This window comes from Macaca mulatta, chromosome 19, assembly GCF_049350105.2.
Source record: "Macaca mulatta isolate MMU2019108-1 chromosome 19, T2T-MMU8v2.0, whole genome shotgun sequence".
NCBI lineage: Eukaryota > Metazoa > Chordata > Mammalia > Primates > Cercopithecidae > Macaca > Macaca mulatta.
This window is the reverse complement of record NC_133424.1, coordinates 56552388-56574843: the sequence shown is the minus strand read 5'-3', so window position 1 is coordinate 56574843 and position 22456 is coordinate 56552388. Positions and strand designations below refer to the sequence as shown.

The window sequence follows — 22456 nt, the reverse complement described above, 5'->3', positions numbered from 1 at the left end:
AATTTAACAGCACACTAAAAGAATCACATGTCTTGATCAGGCAAGATTTATATCTGGTATAATTCAACATATAAAAATCAATCAAAGTCATACACCACATAACAAAATAAAGGGCCTTTCATGATTTAAAAAAAAAAAAAAACCACTTAACTAGAAATGGAAGGAAAGTACCTAAATATAATGAAAGTCATATATGAAAAGCCCACAGTTAGTATCATACTCAATGGAGAAATACTGAAAGCTTTTACTCTAAGATCAGGAACAAGGCAAGGATGCCCAACTTACCACTACTATTTAACATAGAACTGGATATTCTATCCAGGTCAGATCAGAAAGTTTTTAAAAAGGCATCCAAATTGGAAAAGAAGAATTAAAAATTTCTCTGTTTGCAGATGACTTGGTCTTATATGTAGAAAGATCCCACGTACACACAAAAGCTACAACTAATAACTCAGCAAAGTTGCAAGATACAAAATTAGCGCTAAAAAATCAGTTACATCTCTATGTACCAGCAGTCACCAACGTGAAAAGAAAATTTCATTTACTATAGCATCAAAAAAGGTAAAATACTCAGGAAAGAACTTAATCAAATAACTGAAATATTTTTCCACTGAAAACTACAAAACATTGCTATTAATAAAAGAAGAAGTCTAAGAAGATACAAATAAATGGGAATTCATTCTGTACTCATGGGTTTGAAGACAATAATGTTAAAATTTCCATGCTACCCAAAGTGATTTACAGTTTCAATGCAATCACTATCAAAATCCCAATGACTTTTTTTCAGAAATAGGAAAAAAAAATCCTAAAATTTGTACACAATCTTAGAGGCCTCACACTCCCTAATTTCAAAACATACTTCAAAGCAGCAGTAATTAACATGACACGGTAGTGGCATATAGACATATAACCATTATAACACAGAACCCAGAAATAAACCCCTGCATATATAATCAAATGATTTCGACAAGAGTGCCAAGATTACACAATGAGGAAAGGACAATCTCTTCAAAAAATGGTATTGGGAAAACTGGATATCCACATGCAAAAGAATAAAGTTAGACCCTTACCTTACATTGTATACAAAAATCAAATCAAAATGGATTAAAGGCCTAAATGTAAGACCTAAAACTATTAAAATCCTAGAAGAAAACATAAAGGAAAACTTTCAGAACATTAGATTTGGCAATGATTTCTTGGCTATCACAACAAAAGCACAGGTAATGGAATGAAAAATAGACAAATGGGACTATATCAAACTCAAAAACTTCTGTGTATCAAAATAAACAATTAACAGAGTGAAAAGGTAGCCTACAGAATGGAGGAAAATTGAAAGTTATACATCTGATAAAGGGTTAATATCCAGATTATATAAGAAACTTCTACAGCTCTATAACAACAAAGAAAAACCCAAATAATCCAATGAAAATAATGGGTAAAGTTCTTAAACATGTCCAGAGAAGATATATAAATTGTCAACAAGTGCATGAAAAGATGTTCAATATCACGAATCTTTTAGAAAATGCAAATCAAAACTGTAACAAGATATCACCTCATACCCACTATTGTAGTCACTGGTAAAGGAAGAGAAAAATAACGAGTGTTGTCAAGGATGTAACGTTGGAAGACCCGTGCACTGTTGGTGGAAATGTAGAATGGTATAGCCATTATGGAAAATAATATGGAGGCTCCTCAAAAAATTAAAAATAGAATTACTAGATAATCCAGCAATCCCACTTCTGGGTATATATCCAAAAGAACTCAAAGCAGGATCTCAAAGGAATAGATACTCATCACAGCATTATAGCCAACATACAGAAGCAATCCAACTGTTCACTGACAGAAGAATGGATAAAGAAAATGTGCTATACACATACAATGCAATATTATGCGGCCTTTAAAAGGAAATCCTGTTACATGGCATGACATGAATCAACCTCGAGAATATTATGGTAAGTGAAATAAGCAAATCACAAAAGGGCAAATACTGTAAGATTCTACTCATATGAAGTATCTAAAGTAGTCAAAATCATAGGAACAAAATTTAGAAAGGTAGTTACCAGGGGCTGGGAGGAGGGGGGAGGAAATAGTATCTAATTGGTATAGATTTTCAGTGTTGTAAGATGAAAAGTTCTATAGATCTGTTGCATCATGTGAATAGAATTTACACTAATGAATTGTACACTTAAAAATGTTAAGATTAAAAAATGGTTAAAATGGTAAATTTAGTGTGTTTTTTTTTTTACCATAATACATTTCTAAAGTCAAGCATACACATACAAACCTCACTAAGAATACTACTAGTCATTGTCTCTCTTCTCTGCTGGTTTTAGAAGGGTCATATGCAGCTATTTGCTCTTTACTTTGGAATAGATATCTTGGTATATCTGATATCACTGGCCTTTAGAAAAAAAAAAATTTTTTTTTTTTTTTTTTTTTTGAAACGGAGTCTCGCTTTGTCGCCCAAGCTGGAGTGCAGTGGCGCGATCTCGGCTCACTGCAACCTCCACAGTCTCCCAGATTCAAGCAGTTCTCTGCCTCAGCCTGCCGAGTAGCTGGGATTATAGGCGCCCACCACCATGCCCAGCTAATTTTTGTATTTTCAGTAGAGACAGGGTTTCACCATCTTGGCCAGGCTGTTCTTGAACTCCTGACCTTGTGATCCACCTGCCTTGGCCTCCCAAAGTGCTGGGATTACAGGCATGAGCCACTGCGCCTGGCCAGTCCTCTAGAAATCTAACGAACATAGCTAGCTCCTGAATTTTTGTATTATCCATCTTCTAACCAAAATGTCTATTGTAATTGCTTCTTTCTGCTTAAAAAGTACAATCAGCATTGTATCTACAGACTAGAGTAGGGGTCAGAAAGTTATTTCTGTAAAGAGCCAGGCAGTAAATATTTTAGGCATTGCAGGTCACGTGATCTCTGTGGCCTAACCACTCAACACTGTCATTTTAGCATAAAAGCACTCATGTAATATGTAAAGAGTGGTTATGGTTATGTTTCAATGAGACAATTTATAAAAATAAGTTGCTGGAGATTTAGTCCATGAAATACAGTTTACCAATCCCTGGGTAAATTGTGAAAAATACTGGAAAGTAGATACAGAACTGAGCTGGGACCTTAAAACTGTACTGATGGCCCTACCAAACTAAACTTCTGTGGATGATATTTACAGGCAGGTATAGAGAAAAAGGCATATATTGGCTTAGTGGCTCTCTATATCAGGTGCCAGCAGACATGTTGATTTGCTGTACCAATAAAACCACATCTGGAACTGCAAATGAAGTCAACTTCTAATTAAGTTTCAAATAATTTCATGTAATTCTCTAGGATATAACTGTCTCTGCACAGGTCAACTGAGTGAATGAATCAGCATATAAACATGAAGGTGATCTGGCTGCAACATCTGTCACCCTATTGATCACCAGGGTTGAATCAGGATGTGACAGAAACCATAACCCTTGCAACTTTCAAGATACTGCTAGTGGCACTAACCTCTGCAATTCCTCCATGAATGTGGTTTTGCTTTCAGGTTACCATTTTTTGGCACATACAAAGCATTTATAGTGTTTGTCCTTGGCAAAACAGCCCTTTTTCCATGGATCAGGGAACATTCAGTATGAGGATTCTGCCAGCGATTGAATGCAGCTGTTGCAATTCTGCATTCTGAAACTTGGGAAATAATCAGAGGATGAGTTCAGGCATCCATTCAGACCACCACAAAGGGGCCTGAGCAAAAGCATTCAGTAATTATTAGTCCTCTATAAGCCCTTCTGCTACCTGGTGGGCTACAGGAACATTTTAGGGTTCTCAGAGTTAATGTCAATTCAGCTCTAGTGACCGGTAATCAATCCCTCCATGGGATTGATTCCAATTACCTGTTTAGGCTGTTTCCAATTACCTAATCACAGCTCCATTAAATATGGCTGCAAGTCACTTTGCAGAAGTGCAGGATGATTTATGGTAGATAAGTCAGTTTTGGCAGCATGTCAGTGTACTTTCTCAAGGAGACTTGATCTACACTTCATTCAAGGTGTTCTGGGAATGAGAATTCATTCACATTATGGAATTGCCTGAGAGGCCACAATTCTCTCTCATGTTGATTAACCAGACCCAGAGTCTTTCCACTTATTCAAATCAAGCAGGGATTCAGTAGGCTTCTGGTCTACTTCAGCGAGAGGGACAACGCAATCTATGAACAAATGCAAAGATCTCTGATAATCCCTTTGACTTCACTGGTCATTATGATAAACATGCTCATTTTGTCTTCACCAATGAAGTGCCTCCACTTGACCCCAGATGCTCCAGGATCCCATCATCCTCATTGAATTTTTTTTTTTAAGCCCATTTCAATGTCACAATTTTCCTCTCTCATTCCTGTTCTGCTGAGAAGAGTTACTACAGAGTTCTCCCGAACTGCCAATGCTCCTCTCGCCAATGAATTTCTCAAGTCCTTGGCAAAGAGTGTCTTCTGAATCTTCCCAGAGTACAAGGGTTGAGTAAGGCTTTACGTAAATCCACTCCAGCATTCTGGCATTCCTATGTCTCTGTATATGTTCTATAACACTGGTTCTCAGTTGGGGACAATTTCCAAACCCCCGCACTGATGTCTGGCAGTGTCTGGAGACATTTTTGCTTGTTCTGAGGGGGATGTGTGTGTGCGCGCACGCAGTACTGGCATCTAGTGTCTAGAGACCAAGGATGCTGCTAAACATCCTACAATGCATAGAGCATCCCCTAAGAACAGAGCTATCCAGTCCAAAATGTCAGTTGTGCCAAGGTTGAGAAATTCTATAACATACTTACAAAGTTCTGGCTTTTTTTTTTTTTACTTTAGGGTAGGCTAACGTTTTTACATCCAGGTTTCACACAACTGAGAAAACTACTGAAACTATTCCCAGGTGCTCAAGCTAACAGTGGGTCTGGAATCACTGTTCACTGCACCCATATCAGCAGATCCAGCCTAATCCATCACTATATTATTTCCACCTGATTCAATATCCGTGAGATCTACAACCATTTCTCAGATTTCTATTGATATAAATTACAAAAATCCTTATTTTGTCAAGTGATCCTTCCACCTCAGCTTCCTGAGTACCTGGAACCACACATGTGTGCCTCCATGGCTAGCTAAGTTTTAAAACTTTTTTTGGAGAGACAGGGTCTCACTATATTGTCCAGGCTAATCTTGAACCCCTGAGCTCAAGCGATCCTCTCACCTCGGCCTCCCAAAGGGCTGGGATTACAGGTGTGAGCCACTGCACCTGACTGAGTTGAAACTTAATAGCTCATAAAGGCCAAAAGAACTGGATACACAACTAGCTGTCTAATCTTGAGTGTAGGTGAGAATCAAGGCCAGAGGAACCACAAACATGGTGAGTAGTAAACTACCCAACACTACAAATGAAACAGCACCTCCCTTCCACTGACTGTGAAAAGATAGGTGCTCCCTGGTTGCTAGCCCCATCTTGAACCTAAAGACCAGGGTTAACCAGAAGGGTAGATATGAAAATCAAAAGAAAATCATTTTGGAATCCTGACCGAAGCAGGTCTAAGTCCTGCTCTACCTGGGGTCTTTTAAGTTATGGGAGACAAATCATTTTGGTTTAACATAAGGGTTGGTAAAATTTTTTCTGTAAAGGGCCAGAAAGTACATATTTTAGATTTTGTGGTCCAGAGTTTTTGTCACAACTACTAAATTCTGACACTGCAGCAAGAAAGCATACATAATACATTAAAACATAGGCACTGCTATATTCTAATAAATCTTTAAGGGAGTGGGCTGGATTTGGCCCACAGGGGGTAGTTTTTTGACCCCTGACTTAACCCACCAAACTACAGAGAGTTGGTGGGCTATCCTGATATCTAAGAGCGAACTAAACATCGAAGACTCAGGATTTCTGATATCTAACACAATTTGAGGTATCATGGACTTTACATACTTAGCATGTGAAGTTGCAGTCCAGGAACAACAGGAATTGTAATCCAAGTAGAGAAAACTGTAGAAACCTCATAAAGATATACCCTTTGCTGAGTAAAGCCTTTAGCCAAATAAGCTTTAAATGTCACAGAAACACCTAAGAAAGAAATGGTATTAAATCCTGTTTAACTGCCTGTTCCCATGGTTTGTTTTCACTGGCATCATGCTGTTCTCTCCCCATGCACATCTTTTCCTCAGGGAATCTTTATTAAATTTTACCTCAAAATTTATGTATTTCCACTCTATATCTTCAGAATTTTTTTTTTTTTTTTGAGATAGAGTCTCCCTCTGTCACCCCAGCTAGAGTGCAGTGGCACGATCTCAGCTCACTGCAACCTCTGCCTCCTGGGTTCAAATGATTCTTCTGCCTCAGACTCCCGAGTAGCTGGAATTACAGGCACCTGTCACCTTACCTGACTAGTTTTTTTTTTTAAAGAGTGATGGGGTTTCACCATGTTGGCCTGGCTGGGCTCAAACTCGTGACCTCAGGTGATCCAGCTGCCTCGGCCATCCAAAGTCCTGGGATTACAGGCGCAAGCAACCGCACCTGGCCTCTTTGTAAATTTTATTATTTCTTTTTTCCACAACTTGATTTTCCTTGCCATACAGTACCTAGAAAGGCCCAGCCATTTCCCCCAATCAGATCAAGCACTTAAAAAGACAAGCCAGTGCCCTGGGTTATCTATCCATTCAACCAGTGAGTAAGTCTGTCAAGAACTAAGCAACATTCCTACTACTGGAATTACACTAAAACCGTATTGATTGCACAGATTTGCACGTAAGAAGGTTCAAATGCATTCATTGCAAATATATATTCACTCTCACCAATGCATCCGCATCTTTGAACAAGTGTTTATAATTGATTTCCAGAGTTCCATTCTTTAATTTTGGCCTTATATACTATATGATGACACAAGATTTCTTAACTGTAAGGGATTAATATCTTCTAGTAATTTTTCAAACTATATTTTAGTTTTACTATGTTACTGTAAACTAACAGTATTTTACTATAAAACCGATGCTCAGTGAAAAAAATAAAATATAGCCGGGCGCGGTGGCTCACGCCTGTAATCCCAGCACTTTGGGAGGCCGAGGCGGGCGGATCACAAGGTCAGGAGATCGAGACCACGGCGAAACCCCATCTCTACTAAAAATACAAAAAATTAGCCGGGCGCGGTTGTGGGCGCCTGTAGTCCCAGCTACTCGGGAGGCTGAGGCAGGAGAATGGCGTGAACCCGGGAGGCGGAGCTTGCAGTGAGCCGAGATCGCGCCACTGCACTCCAGCCTGGGCGACAGAGCGAGACTTCGTCTCAAAAAAAAAAAATTAAATTAAATTAAAAAATAAAATAAAATAAAATAAAATAAAATAAAATATAGAAGTTAAATGTGAAAAAATTCCTGCATTCTCTTCGATGCTGTTGGGGCATAGGATAGACTGTCACATCACTAGATGCACTGTTCACTCACATGGACACACACGAATTTAAGGTATGTGATTTTTTTTTTTTTTTTTTAAGATTGAGTCTCACTCTATTGCCCAGGCTAGAGTGCAGTGGCAACATCTCGACTCACTGCAACTTCCGCCTCCCAGGTTCAAGCAATTCTCCTGCCTCAGCACCCCAAGTAGCTGGGATTACAGGCATGCACCACCACACCCATCTACCTTTGTATTTTTAGTAGAGACAGGGTTTCACCATGTTGACCAGGTTGGTCTCGAACTCCTGACCTTAGGTCATCCACCCACCTTGGCCTCCCAAAGTACAGGGATTATGGGCATGAGCCACCACACCCGGCCTATGATGTTCTTAAACTAAACCATTACACTTTGCTGTTATAAAATGTGGCCATCATTTTCAAGGATTTTTACTATAATATATAAAAAATTATTTATTATTATTATTATTTTTTTTTTTTTGAGGCGGAGTCTTCACTCTGTCGCCCAGGCTGGAGTGCAGTGGCACCATCTCGGCTCACTGCAAGCTCCGCCTCCCAGGTTCGCGCCATTCTCCTGCCTCAGCCTCCCGAGTAGGTGGGACTACAGGCACCCGCCACCGCGCCCGGCTAATTTTTTGTATTTTAGTAGAGACAGGGTTTCACCGTGTTAGCCAGGATGGTCTCGATCTCCTGACCTCGTGATCCGCCTGCCTCGGCCTCCCAAAGTGCAGGGATTACAGGCGTGAGCCACCGCGCCCAGCCAATTATTTCTATTTTTACAAAATTCAGCAACACACTGCTGTGTTACTCATTTTCTATTTGAATCTCCTAATCAAAAATTCCTATTCTATGAATTCCAGAAAAAAGAGATGCACATTCTATATTGATACATACTAACTTCTCTTCCAAAAGCATTTTTTTCACTGCCACCACTAGGAAAAGGTAAAAGTCAGTCACGTTCCATAAATCGATTTTGGATGAAATTTATCAAATGTTAAATATTTTGTCCTTTTTCTCAGAATATGGGAGAGAGAAGTTGACAAAAGAAATCTGCAATAGCCTCAAACTAAGTTCTGATTAAAGTAATGCTAAAGCCCTTAGAAGGCAATCATGTCAAAGCCTGAATGAAAATGTGAAAAAAACAATGATAAATTCAACATCTACTAAAAAATGTTTGTCATTAGCAACTCTGACACTTAAACCCCTGCCTTAACAGTGTTGAAAACATAAGTGTAGTATGTAGCATCCACTTATTACAAGATGAACAAAGTTATCTCTTACAAAAGATAATTGAATCTATACTACATAAAACCAGTAGAAAACTAGACGTCTGGGAAGATAGTACTCAACTTGATTAGTGAGGCTAAAAGACAGGATCTAATCACAAGACAATATCAACTTAACATTGGAGAGTTCGGTATTGAGTGGTTTTCTACATTTCAATTGTCTCTGACTTAATCTTATTAAGGCTACTTTGTTTCCTGTTTACAAATTCAAGATATTCTGGAGGTGATCTCAACATAATTTTCAAAAATGTTTCCTATTAACAAATATTGAGCACCTGTGAAGTATATGGCAATGGTAAGATTATGTAGATTCAGTAGTGAACAAAGTCTCCGCCTTTATGGAGTTAACATTCTAGTGGACACTTAATTTTGGCATGTCCACCATGTTGTAAAAGGCCTGAGAAAAATCTTACTCTAACACCCCTCTTCTAAGTGACATTTTATAAAGGTCAAGGTTCTGACTAAAGCCCTTGCTATGCTAATCATAAAGATTGTTTTATTGTCTTTGAACCACTGGAACAAGACAAGCTATGGCTGAAACACTGACTTTAGTAATTTTCTGAGACTTGATAATTGGAAGAATTCAAATGACACGAGTCTTCACAAATAATCATTTTATGGATTTTTTTTCCTGTGTGGATGCTCTGATGTTCTTACCACCCCTATTATTTTTATAGGATTTATCACCAACATGGATTCTGTGATGAATTGTAAGATTCGATCGCCAACTGAAGCTCTTACCACATATCTCACATTTATAAGGTTTTTCCCCAGTGTGAACTCTCTGATGAGACTGTAGTTGTGAAGAACGACTGAAGACTTTACCACACATATCACATTTGTATGGTTTCTCTCCTGTGTGGACACTCTGATGAAGTTGAAGACTTGATGCCTGACTGAAGTACTTACCACACTCCCCACATTTATATGGTTTTTCTCCCGTGTGCACCCTCTGATGCATGTCAAGATTCAAGCTCCACTTGAAGCCCTTCCCACACTCATCACATTTGTATGGCTTTTCTCCAGTGTGGACTTTTTGATGGGCTTGAAGATGTGCACTCCGACCAAAACTCTTCCCACACTCTTCACATTTGAATGGTTTTTCTCCACTGTGGACTCTCTGATGGGCCAAAAGATTTGAGGCCTGCCTGAAGACCTTCCCACACTCCTCACAATTATATGGTTTCTCTCCTGTGTGGATCCTACAGTGAATTTTAAGATCTGCTCTACGACTAAATCCCTTGCCACACTCTTCACATTTGTATGGTTTCTCACCCTTATGGATCAGCTGGTGAATCTGAAGTCGTGAGCTCTGATTGAAACCCTGCCCACACTCCTCACACTTAAAAGGTTTCTCTACACTGTGGGCCTTCTGATGGATTTGAAGATATGAACTTTGACTGAAGCCCTTCCCACATATCTCACATTTGTGGGGTTTCTCTCCTGTGTGGACCACTAGATGAACTTGATAATGGGAGTTCCTCCTGAAGCTCTTCCCACACTCACTGCATTTGTATGGCTTCTCTCCAGTGTGGACTCTCTGATGGGCTTGAAGATTTGAACTCAGAGTAAAGCCTTTCCCACATACAGTACATATGTATGACTTCTCTCCAGTGTGGACTCCCTGATGGGCCTGAAGACTTGAAGGCCGACTAAAGCCTTTACCACATTCCTCACATTTATAGGGTTTTTCTCCTGTGTGGACTCTCTGATGAATGTAAAGATTTGAGCTACAAATGAAGCCCTTACCACACTCCTCACATTTGTATGGTTTCTCTCCTGTATGAACTCTTTGATGGGATTGAAGATGTGAATTCCGACTGAAGCTCTTACCACATGCATCACATTTGAATGGCTTCTCCCCAGTGTGGAGTCTCTGATGGTCCTGAAGATGAGAGGCCTGACTGAAGGCCCTCCCACACTCCTCACAATTATAAGGTTTCTCTCCCGTGTGGACCTTACAATGAACATTAAGTGCTGATCTACGACTGAAACCTTTCCCACATTGCTTACATTTGTATGGTTTCTCTATCACGTGGACTTTCTGATGGGTCTGTAGATGAGTGCCCTGACTGAATTCCTTACCACACTCATCACACTTAAGTTTTTCTCCCACATGTACTTTCTGATGAACAGGAAGAACTGGGCTGTAACAGAAGCCTTTTCCACGTTCAACACATGTAAGAGACTTCTCTCCTGATTGTAACTGCTGATGAAGATCAAAGCTGGAGAGATCACTGAAGGGTTTTTTACACTCATTACACTGGTAAGATTTCTGTCCTGTGTGAATCATGCTATTCTGATCAAATGTCGAAATCTTCATGTTGTCTTTTTTGTAATCATTGGGTCTATAAGACTTGTCACTTTTGTGTACTCTATGACCATCATGATGTGAAATCCAACTGATGGGATCAACACCCTTCTTACATTGACATAATTTATTTTTTATGGAAATTTGCTGATCTCTGTTCAATCTCTGTGACTCAGTCAGGAATGTTTTCCTCCAAGAATCCTGGGTTCTCAAGATAGGAAACTCTGGATTCCCAGTATCACTGGGACCATCTGCTTTATTTACTGTATAGTTCTCATCTTCGGAAATTTGAACAGACAGTTCTGCCCCTACCTGGCAAGGGAAATCACCTTGTTTGTGAAATTGAGAATTATTGATCATGGAGTCTTGACACCTGGTTAAGTCATTTGCAATTTGTTGCCAGATTTGCCAGCAAGAAAGCTCTTCTTCTGATTCTCTGTCTTGAATAGTCACTAACTTACTTTGATTTTTCTCTCCTGTAAGGACAAAGAATTCAGAGAGATAGACAGTGAATTTATTTGTTCAAAGATTTAAGATTTCTCACTGAGGACAGATTAAAAGACTTTAATGAGCCTTGGGATAGTTCTGCTCATCTTTTTCAACACATTTGAAGTTTCTGGTTTACATACTGACAGAAACCAAGAGATGGTCCACCAAGCTCCCAATTGCTAAGCACTAATGAAACCCATTTAAAAACACAACTACTGACATACTAAATTTTTAATCCCATGTCTTTCCTACCATAATATGGTATCAATAAGGAAAAACATTTTGTAGTGCTCACAGTTTACAACCACAGCCCAGAAGTTATTGCGTGGCAGTTATTACCAGTCACTCAAGGAATGTATGCATGTATGAATCCTTGTTTGACTTCTGATAGTTCTTCTAACTTCAAATCCAAGTTTAAGTTTGAGCCAGGTCATAGAGCAAAAGAGCTTTTACAAGTAAGGTATGTGAAATAGAAAAAGAACTGGAAAGTACAGTTTTGCTGCAAAGTTGAAAAGCTGTACCTGAGGCAGGGGTACACCAAGTGAGTTATTGCTGACGAGAAAAATCAAAGGTGATAATCACTTGGGGTGAAAGCAAAGCATGAAGACCTATGCACTGGATCCTTCTAAGGCTTTTGCATTGAGTCAAAATTGGAAGGTTAGCAAAGAATGTTGTCTCTTTGAAAGAAAGGTATGGAAAGTTTCTAGATGTAGATATATTTGTCTTTAACAAGAATGTTTTCCAAATTGACAAAGTGGTCTATTAGTGAATCGTGAAATAAATTTAATAGCTTGTGATATTTAGGAAAAAAATCAGATAAAGTATCATATCAGAATAATCACAAGCAGTAATGGTGTCATTACATAAAAGGCCTTCTAAAGACATACATATAAGCCTACACAATATAAATGTTTGAGAGGCAACAATGTAAGATCCATTTCTTTTTATGAGAGTGGACTTTGGAAGAAGCAAATGGGATGCCAACTGTGCAAACTTTTTAAGGAAAAGGCTAATGCTCATGTCCTGACTTTTAGTTTTACTTTTTCTTTCCTGATATAATGGATAAGAAAATCGAATTTTATTCCCTTCTATGGGGGAATACCTAAGAAATAGAAAATAAAAGTCTGTATTTGAAAATATTCCCTCCCCGATGAATATGCTCTGCTACAAATACTCAAAGAAAGTCGTAAGGAAAGCATGTTATTCAGTTTGGTTACAGCTATGACGCTAGGTTCCCTAAGATATGGGTCAACTTGTATAGACAGGCAAACACATGCAAATATACAAACACAGACACTCATACACAAAGAGAAATTAAATTAGGTTAGGAATTTATTGGAAGACAAAAAATACTTTGCAATATCCCTTATTTATGCTGATTTGTTCACCACCTATTAGCTCCATGGAAGACATATTTCCATTAGCTCATTTATTTATTCAACTAATGTTTATAGTGTCTCTGCCATATACTAGGACTATTCTAAGTACTGAAGAGACAGCAACAAATAGATAAAATTCCTCCCCTCCTGGAGATTACACTCCAGTGAGGAGACACAGGTGGTAAGTCACTAAACGAAAGCATATATGAGGTGATGATCAGTGCTTACACACAATATAAGGCAGTGCACAGAGAGTAAAGGAAAAGACTGTGTTTTTAATAGGGTGGTCAGAGGAGGCCTTTCTTATAATACTAAAACTGAGCAAAGAACTGAATGAGGAAAAGACCAGAAGGCTTATAGGTGAAATATTTCAGGCAGAGAGAAGAACACACACAGGGCTGTGAGGCAGAAGCATCCTTGATAGGTCTGAAAAGCAAGAGGGAGGACAATGTGGCTGGAATTCACAGAGAGAGAGAGAGTATACGAGATATATTTAGAGAGGTAGTGGGGGATGAAGAGCACACCATGTAGGACTCTGTCAGTCACATTAAGTGGATTTTACTCTATGTAAAATAAGTTACAGATAATTTTGAGCAGAACAGCAACATAGTCTGACACAAGGTAACAAAAACTCACTTTGGCTGTCACTTAGAAAACAGACTGTAAGAGGAGAGGGGTGGGAGCAGGGCAAGCGGTATGAAGGGTGTTGCAATAATCCAGGAAAGAGATTTGGCAATTTGGACCAGGTGATGGCAACAAGGCTGATGAAAAGCAAAGCAGATGGACAGTTAACTATAAGAACTCACAACTGTTTGGTTTTTACCTAAATTTCTCTGTCTTTGGGTTGCTGTCGTCACTATCCAAAGCTGCTCATTTCTTTCTATAGGTGATACATCTTGTTTGAAGGGTTGATGCCCTGTGAAAATGCCAAATCACAAGTTGAAAATGAACATATTAGAGTTAAAATACACTGGAAATCTGAGCTGCAACTGCATATTCAAGACACTGAAAGCAGTGTTTTTCAAACCTTTATTTAAATTGTGACTCAGTAAAGAAACACCATTTATTTCATAACCCAGACACACATGCATAGATACATATTATGAAAACCAAGTTTGAATAATCTATTTTTAACTATTGTCTGTTTTCATTAAATCTCCTCCCATTAGTTCTCACATCAGTCAAGAAATTGGCCAGTTTTTGCTGCAGTGTGCGCCATTCTTCCTAAGGAGTTCTAGTATTTTCTACCCTATTTTATTTCATTTAAATCTGCTGGCGGTATTCAATAAATTGGTTTTATAATTCAATAATGGGACAGGTGTAAAATATGAAAAAGAATAGACAAAGCATAGCAATATTCTGTTCATTTATAGTTCTTCTATAAAACACAAATGAAAAAGACCTAAAATACTCTGTTCAGAAAGATCAGAAACATCCAGTGTCTCTGCATCCCATAAAAATTAGGAAAGTCAGGTTTCCACACTCAGGGAACCATTTCAAGGGCCACAAAGCCTTAAAACTCCAAGGTCACAAAGATACTCCAGAGGGAGGCTGTCCTCACCCACTGACAGCAGGTTCCTAAAGTTCTCCACCATCACATCTCGGTACAGCTTCCTCTGGGCAGGGCCCAGCAGCCCCAACTCCTCCTCTGTGAAGGCCACAGCCACGTCGTTGAAGGTCACTGCTTCCTACGACAAAAACACATGACCTCAATCTTACAACCAATGTCCACTGGAAGATGGGTAACACTGAGAAGGTGAAGAGAACAGGTGCAAAGTTGTTCTGGATGCCGCGACGTTTGCAGATTTCCCAGCCCTTCTCCTGTCTTGCAAATGCCATATACTGACTTACCAAAAGTGCTGCTATGAAAAAGAAAGCTTTGTATATTTACTGGATGCTCTCAGTGAGTACTCTTATAAGGGCATTTCCTAGAACTGTTACCTACTGAACCTAAAACATTGCCAATTTCCCCAGAAAGGTTTACCAATTTAGTCCCAACAGTGTTTGATAGCACCTGTCTTCCTACTGAGGTGGGAAGCAGTACTACATGTGGAAATAAATGTAAAGGGCATGTCAGGTTTCTGAATGAAAGACTCTTTCTCTCTGTCCTCCTGTCTTGGTCTTTCACTTGAATGTAATACACTGATCCTGGATCTTTAGTTTTCCATGTGAACTTGAGTAGGTTCCTCATTCTTCACAATCCCTTTTCTATTTATGTTTAAAACGAAGACAAAACAAAGAACCTCCTCATAGTTTCTGTGAGATATCAATATACGGGCACAGTGTAAGTGCTTGGCAAATCCTTTCCTACCACTAGGCATTTTAAATTAAGGTCACATATTACACTTTGACTAAAAAAATATTCAAAGGGAAAAAGACTAGTAAACACACAGGGTATGGCTGAGGCAGGGGGAAGACAGAATCTAGCTCTTGGAGTAAAAAAAGTCTAATATTTTTTCTGTGTGAAGCAGTTGTTAAATCTTGACGCACTGTGCCATATTTGAATATTCTATCAAAAAACATCGGAAGTACCACACACAAAACATATACCTTTTCAATTCTGAATACCTAATGTTACACATTTTAAAAGGCAGTATTTTTCAAAATTGATTTTTTCAGAAAAAGTTAAATGCAAGAAAACTAACACTATAGTTCCTAAAATAGTAAAAAATTCTACACTAACTGTCTATATAGAGAGAATAGTTTAAAAACTGGATACATAAATTTGATAGAAATACAACAAAAATGAATCTTACATATTAAATTTAAGAAATGTAAAATTATATCTATGTTATGAATGCAAATATATAATTACGAGTACATACAATGAAGAGATTGCAGAAATAAGGTATTTGTCATTTCTATTAATTTTTCCTTTTTTTTTTTTTTTTTGAGACGGCGTCTCGCTCTACTGGCCAGGCTGGAGTACAGTGGCACGATCTCGGCTCACTGCAACCTCTGCCTTCCAAATTTAAGTGATTGTCCTGCCTCAGTCAACTGAGTAGCTTGGATTACAAGTGTGTGCCACTACACCTGGCTAATTTTTGTATTTTCAGTAAAGACGGGGTTTCACTATGTTGGCCAGGCTGGTCTCAAACTCCTGACCTCAAGTGATCCCACCCCCTGCCTCAGCCTCCCAAAGTGCTGGGATTACAAGTGTGAGCCACTGCACCCGCCCATCATTCTATTAATTTTTCTACTTTTATTTGTAAAATAAAAATGATGAAATAAAACTAAAACCAAAACCAGCTAAACTTAAACGGGACAAAATAAGCACCTAGCACACTCAACAGGTCCTCAAATGCCTTGACTCTTACTTGAAAAAGAAAAACCTGGTCCCATCTCTAAGTACTAAAATGGTATTTTTAACAGGTGGGAAAGGCAAGTTTTACTCACCTTGAACATATTCATTTTTAATTCTTCCTTCTGGGGAAGTGCAGAGTCCTAAGAAGCTGAACGAGGAAAGAAGAGAGAAGTAAATGAAAACTGGGCAAGTATGTTGCTAATCCATGTGGCTGCTGTTTAGGAATTAGCAAAGGTGTGTGCTTCTTGGGGTAGCTGCAGCTTTATGTGGCTTTTAAGCAGATTATGACATGGATCCTAGATATCCATCTACCCCTTTCAGTAGTAGTTCAGAACCAGGCTAACCACACAGTGGCTTCACTGCCCACATGCCTGTCATTCCACCCTAGTAATTCTTATTCTGAGTATGGTATAAATTGAGACAATATAAGCACAGTAGGCTCTGGAAATGATATGCAAGGGTTAAAATCCCGACAGGGTACTCACTAGAAGCATCACCTTGGGGAAATTACTAACATCTCTTTGCCTTACTTCTGTCATCTACAAGTGGCAAATAACAACAGTACCAACCTCATCGGATTGCTGGAAGGTAGAAAGCTCTTACAACACAGTCAGGTACCTTATTTCTTTGCAACTGCAATAAGTAGAAGATAGTCTATGGTTTGAAATTATCCTTAAAAATATAATTTCCACCAATAGAATATTATAAGATAGCTGGAGTTCACAGGTTGTTGCTATGTCACGTGAAAGTGTCTTACAACTTCTGAAAAACATCTTCTGTCTTTCCAATAATTTGCTAACACTGAACTAATAAAACCTAAGATACTGCAATTAAAAAACACAGTTTGACAATCCACACCTAACTTAAATTAAAAAGGCAGGAACCTGGCCAGACACATTGGTTCACGCCTGTAATCCTACTAGCACTTTGGGAAACCGAGACAAACAGATCACTTACAGTCAGGAGTTGAAGACAAGCCCGGTCAACATGATGAAACCCTGTCTTTACTAAAAAGACAAAAATTAGCTGGACATGGTGGCAGGTGCCTGTAATCCCAGCTACTTGGGAAGCTGAGGCACGAGAATTGCTTGAACCCAGGAGGCAGAGGTTGCAGAGAGCTGAGATTGTCCCACTGCACTCCAGCCTGGGTGACTGAGTGAGACTCTGTCTCAAAAAAAAGGAAACAGGAGGAACATTACTCTATATTGTTACAAATAAAAGAATGTGTAATAAATGGGTGACAAGAGAAAGCTCCTATAGTAAAACAGATAAACTAATAAAGGTAGAATGAAAGATAACCAGAACATCATCAATAGATGCTAAAAACTGGTGAAAGTTTGGTGAGGAATAAGACGGCTACATAGTCTCAAAGTATTAAGTGCAAAAGGAAAAAGGTAACCTGGCAGACATTTTATCCAAAAAAACAAAGTTGAGACCACTAGTGGGACAAACTCACAAACCAACATTTGACTTCTCCTATGATGCACTGAGAAGGATGCCTACTTTGATGGCATCTCTGCTGACAACGCATAGCTTGAATTTAATCATGAATAAATATTAAGGAAACAAAAAAAAAAGAGCATTTTACAAAATAATTTCTCAATACTCTACAAAGATATCAAGAGCAAAAAAGAAAGTCTAAGGAATCATTCTAGACTAAAGGTGACTAATGAAACAAAAACAGTGCAATGCATACAATTAGACGGGAAACTCACCTGGGGGAAGAAATGACTTTCAAAGTCTTTAATGGGAAAATGGAATAAATTTAACTACAAACTGTGGATTAGATAACAGTAAGTTAGCAATGTAACTAATTTCATTTTGATCACTATCTCTAGCTTGCTCTCAAATGCTTCAGCAAAAAGACAAAAACAAAATGTAAGTATGACAAAGTTGTGAAAGCAAAAAGACAAAAAAAACAAAAACAAAAACAAAAAAAACTGCTTTGACAACTAACAGCAGCAACAGCCAGAACCTGGTGTTTTCAATTTGTCAACAAGAATGAGACAGGTCTACTCAGTGATCATGGTGAAAAAGAAAAAAACCAGACAGCTTATAACTCAGAGAGAAATACATTCTACAATGACAAAAATAGCCAAATAATTGCCTCCTCCATCTAACATGACCACTTTGTTATTAGTAACAACTCCAGTCTCGTTATTTCCCCACCTCCTACATAAAAATTAAAATAGCCTGATCAAATTGCTGCTGCTTTTTGACAGCATCCAATCCAGAACAAACCCATAGCCTAAAACTCTCCCCAACTCAGCTAACATAAACCAAAACCCTATAACCAGGCCCTTACTAATTGCCTCCTACCAAGACACCCCATGCACGTGTGGGCTCCTTGGATGCAGCAAGCTAAAACAAACTTAACTGTCTTCGGTTACAGGTATGTTCCTGGTGATATCTGGCTGATGATGGTCATTAACAGAGCAAACAGGCAAAACATAAACAACTGATGAATCTGGGTGAAAAGCATATGAGATTTCCTTATACTATGATTTTTGCAGCTTTTCTGTAAGTTTGAAATTATATTTAAAAAAAAAAAAAAGTTGGCTGGGCATGGTGGCTCATGCCCATAATCCCAATACTTTGGGAGGCCGAGGTGGGTGGATCACCTGAGGTCAGGAGTTCGAGACCAGCCTCGCCAACACGGAGAAACCTCATCGCTACTAAAAATACAAAAAAATTAGCTGAGCATGGTGGCGGACGCCTGTAATCCCAGCTGTTCAGGAGGCTGAGGCAGGAGAATCACCTGAACCTGGGAGGCAGAGGTTGCAGTGAGTCAAGATCACACCATTGTACTCCAGCCTGGGCAACAAATGTGAAACTCTGTCTCCAAAAAAAAAAAAAAAGGTTAAATTAGGAAACAGTCATTAATCACAATAATAACGATGACGTGACAATGATGACAACTATGGCAATGATATCTAATGTTAAATTAACAATAACTAGGTAGCTAATCTTCCCACTTCAGACAGAAGGCCTCCAGAACCAAAGATGGCAAGGAATCTACTCCCCAAAGCCTGGGAGAAATAGATCTTCAGGACACTAAGTCCCTCCATTGTGACTCTAGACTTGCCAGCTGCCTTCTACTCATGTCATGGTTTTTGCAAAGAAACTTGACAGTTAATATTTAGTGGGAAAGAAAATCACTGGACTGAGTAGGGTTCTCGTATGGCCAGCTCAGTTTTATCTGTGACATCTGGCAGGGTCAGTTTTCTAGTCCTGAGTTTCCAGATAAGACCTTTTCCTGAGCTTCTCAAACTTTAACTTGCACCTTAATCGCCCTGGGATCTTGTTGAAATGCAGATTTCTGGGTCCTATCTGCAAAAATGCTAAATCAGAAGGTCTTGGGTAGGGCTCAAGAATGGGTGATGCCAACGTTGCTGCTTTGTGAACAACAATTGAGTAGTGTTGCATTGTACTCAGTCCCGCCCCCCCCAAAAACCCCTAATAAACAGAAATATATACAAGAAAAACTTGACAGAAAGGCACTAAAACCATAGTTGTTATCTTTATATCCTAAGGTCATGGCGAATTTACATTTTAAAAATATATTTCTATATTTGCATGATTATGTGTTACCTCTATTATTTGAAACAAATAAAACTAATAATTGAGAAAACTTTTTTTTTTTGAGACGGAGTCTCGCTTTGTCGCCCAGGCTGGAGCGCAGTGGCGCCATCTCAGCTCACTTCTAGCTCCACCTCCTGGGTTCACGCCATTCTTCTGCCTCAGCCTCCTGAGTAGCTGGGACTACAGGCGCCCGCCACCACGCCTGGCTAATTTTTTTATTTTTTTTATTTTTAGTACAGACAGGGTTTCACTGTGTTAGCCAGGATGGTCTCGATCTCCTGACCTCGTGATCCGCCCGCCTCGGCCTCCCAAAGTGCTAGGATTACAGGTGTGAGCCACCGTGCCCGGCCAAGAAAACTATTTTTAAAAACTCTTTTCTGTTTTTGAGAGTCTTGCTCAGTTGCCCAGGCTGGAGTGCAGCAGTGTGATCTCAGCTCACAGCAACCTTGCCACCCGGGTTCAAGCGATTCGCCTGTCCCAGCCTCCCAAGCTACTGGGATTACAGGTGTTTGCCACCATGGCTGGCTAATTTTTTATTTTTAGTAGAGATGGGGTTTCGCCATGCTGGCCAAACTCGTCTCAAACTCCTGGCCTCAAGTGGTCTGCCTGCCTCAGCCTCCCAAAGTGCTGGGATTACAGGCATGAGCCAGCGCGCCCAGCCACTATTTTTTAAAACTAACAGAATAGCCCAAACCTTGAGTGAAGTCCCAACCTATTTTCACATGATACCAGCCAGTTGCCTATGGCTCATGGAGAACATACCAAAGAAAACTCAGGTCTAGACTCAGACTGTCTCGCTTTCAATGCTAGCTCTGCCTCCTACTAGCTGGGTGGCTATCAGCAAACAAGTTACGTTCTTATGTCCCAGTCTCCTCGGAAAAAGAGTATCACTTCACAGAGCCACTGTATAGTGGAAAGGTGTTCATTTGTATAAATCCCTTAGAATGGAACTTAGCAACTAACGCTAAATTATAACCACTTCTCATGCCTAAATACATGACCCACACATTCTCTGATTTATGTGAATAAAACAAGAATAATAACAAATCTTACTCACATGGGGCTCTGCTGCCTCCTCCTCTGTGCAGTGCTTTTTGAGAAGTCAGCGCTGGGGAAGAAAAAGGGGCTGTGAAATAACTAGAATTATGTCTCCATCCCCGATACATCACAGTGGCATCTCCCAGTACCAGTTAGAAGCAACCCTCTCCTTCCTAAAAAGAGGTCAGAGGCAATCCAGCTTCATGGGCTCCCAGGAGTTCGCTACAAAATGGGAGTTTCTAGGGAAATTTTAGTAGTATTGGTAATTCACATGCCAGGCAGTTTTAAACTTTTTGTACTACCTCGTTTTCTCTCAAAACATTAGGAAGGTATGGCTTTCATTTTCCTTCAGAACAGCAAACGAAGGTACGGGGATTAACTAACTCGCCCAGTGTGATACTGTATGAAGTGGTAGGGCTGGCTCATCAGGTGGGGGAGTCACAATGAGGGAGCGAATAGCCCAAGAGACCTTCAAACCCGACGAAGCATCACCCCAACCGCACGAAGCCACTACGCCCCCAATGCAAACAAGCTCCGTCGAGGGAAACGCAAAAGACCATCCTGGCCCCTCAAACCGCCGCTCTTTGCCGCTACTCCTTTTTTTCTCCAAACAAAAGACCGCTAGTTGTTGACACAAGCCCATTTCGGGGAAGTTTGAAAGGTTCCTGAGAAGCTGACCTGAATCACCAGAGCCGGGGAAAAGATGGCTGCTACGTCGTCTTCCTGGGCGGAAGTGCCTGCAATTATCAAGAGCACCGGGACTACACTTCCCAGAATTCCACAGCACTGCCTTCCTCGAGCCGGAAGTGCCCACAACTACCTGGAAAGATTGGACTGTAGTTCCCAGGATTCCAGGGGAAATGTTTACAGCCTTAACTGTAGCTGAGGTATGTGCGAGTACACGGAGCTCCGGACTACATATCACAGAATACTAGAGTTGGGGGAAAAACAGAACAGTACCGCCCTCCTGGACTACACTTCCGGAATATCCAACCCTTCTGATGTGGAAGTACCTGATGTGGAAGTACCTTCTGATGTGGTAGTACTCAACTACCTTGAGCTCCTGGTTTTCATTTCCCAGAATCCCTCACTTCTCTTTAGGTATTATTATGGTCTGAGTGTTTTATGGCCCCCACCAAATTCATATGTTGAAATCCTAACTCCCAAGATGATGGTATTAGGAGGTGGAACCTATGGGAAGTGATCAGATCAAAAGGGCAATGCCCTCATGACTAGCATTAATGCTCTCTTAGAGGTGGCCTGAGGGAGCTCCTTCGCCTCTTTAGTTATGTGAGGACACAGCCAGAAGGACCATGTATAACTTAGAAAGTGGGACCTCACCAGACACTGAATCTGCTGGCACCCAATCTTGGGCTATGTGCCAGCAATTCCACTCCTAAGTAAATACCCAAGAGAACTGAAACATGTCCACACAAAAACTTGTTCTAAAAAAGTTCATAGCAGCATTAGTCATAATAGTCAAAGTGGATACGACCCAATGTCCATCAACTGATGAGTGGATAAACAAAATGTGGTCTATCCATATAATGCAATATTTAGTAATGTGAATGAACAAGATACTGATTCATGTTACAACATAGATGAACTCTGACGACATTATGCCAAATGAAAGAAGCCAGACACAAGAAA

At 39.8% G+C, this 22456-nt stretch overlaps 1 protein-coding gene and 2 long non-coding RNA genes across 6 annotated transcripts; 2 read left to right on the top strand and 1 right to left on the bottom strand.

Annotated features, from left to right (window-relative positions):
- Positions 1-1023: 1023 nt before the first annotated feature.
- Positions 1024-9006, top strand: LOC144337579 (uncharacterized). The gene is made up of 2 exons (XR_013410795.1): positions 1024-7037; positions 8831-9006. It is a non-coding gene; the product is annotated as an uncharacterized LOC144337579 (long non-coding RNA).
- Positions 9007-9302: 296 nt separating this feature from the next.
- Positions 9303-21541, bottom strand: ZNF226 (zinc finger protein 226). 4 transcript variants are annotated; one of them, XM_077983223.1, is made up of 10 exons: positions 21485-21541; positions 20826-20876; positions 18808-19021; positions 18564-18653; positions 17144-17927; positions 16756-16819; positions 16279-16334; positions 14444-14570; positions 13706-13798; positions 9303-11490 (listed from the first exon to the last, which is right to left on the bottom strand). In XM_077983223.1, exons 7-10 carry the CDS (start codon positions 16291-16293, stop codon positions 9314-9316), a joined length of 2412 nt encoding a protein of 803 aa, XP_077839349.1. In that variant the 5' UTR covers positions 16294-16334; positions 16756-16819; positions 17144-17927; positions 18564-18653; positions 18808-19021; positions 20826-20876; positions 21485-21541; the 3' UTR covers positions 9303-9313. The 4 variants fall into 4 exon arrangements, with proteins under 4 accessions (XP_077839349.1, XP_077839350.1, XP_014979693.2 ...); XM_077983224.1 differs by lacking the exons at positions 17144-17927; positions 18564-18653 and having other exon boundaries at positions 18945-19021; XM_015124207.3 differs by lacking the exons at positions 17144-17927; positions 18564-18653; positions 18808-19021.
- On the top strand, positions 17339-20879 carry LOC144337580 (uncharacterized). Its single transcript, XR_013410797.1, has 2 exons — positions 17339-18794; positions 20122-20879. It is a non-coding gene; the product is annotated as an uncharacterized LOC144337580 (long non-coding RNA).
- Positions 21542-22456: the final 915 nt, after the last annotated feature.

Excerpts from the sequence above, each read along its gene's own strand:
- ZNF226 (XM_077983223.1), bottom strand. Across the intron at positions 13,799-14,443 it reads TAGGAACCTGCTGTCAGTGG|GGCATCAACCCTTCAAACAA; the intron begins GTGAGGACAGCC and ends GCATTTTCACAG. Across the intron at positions 11,491-13,705 it reads CCAAAGACAGAGAAATTTAG|GAGAGAAAAATCAAAGTAAG; the intron begins GTAAAAACCAAA and ends TTGTCCTTACAG.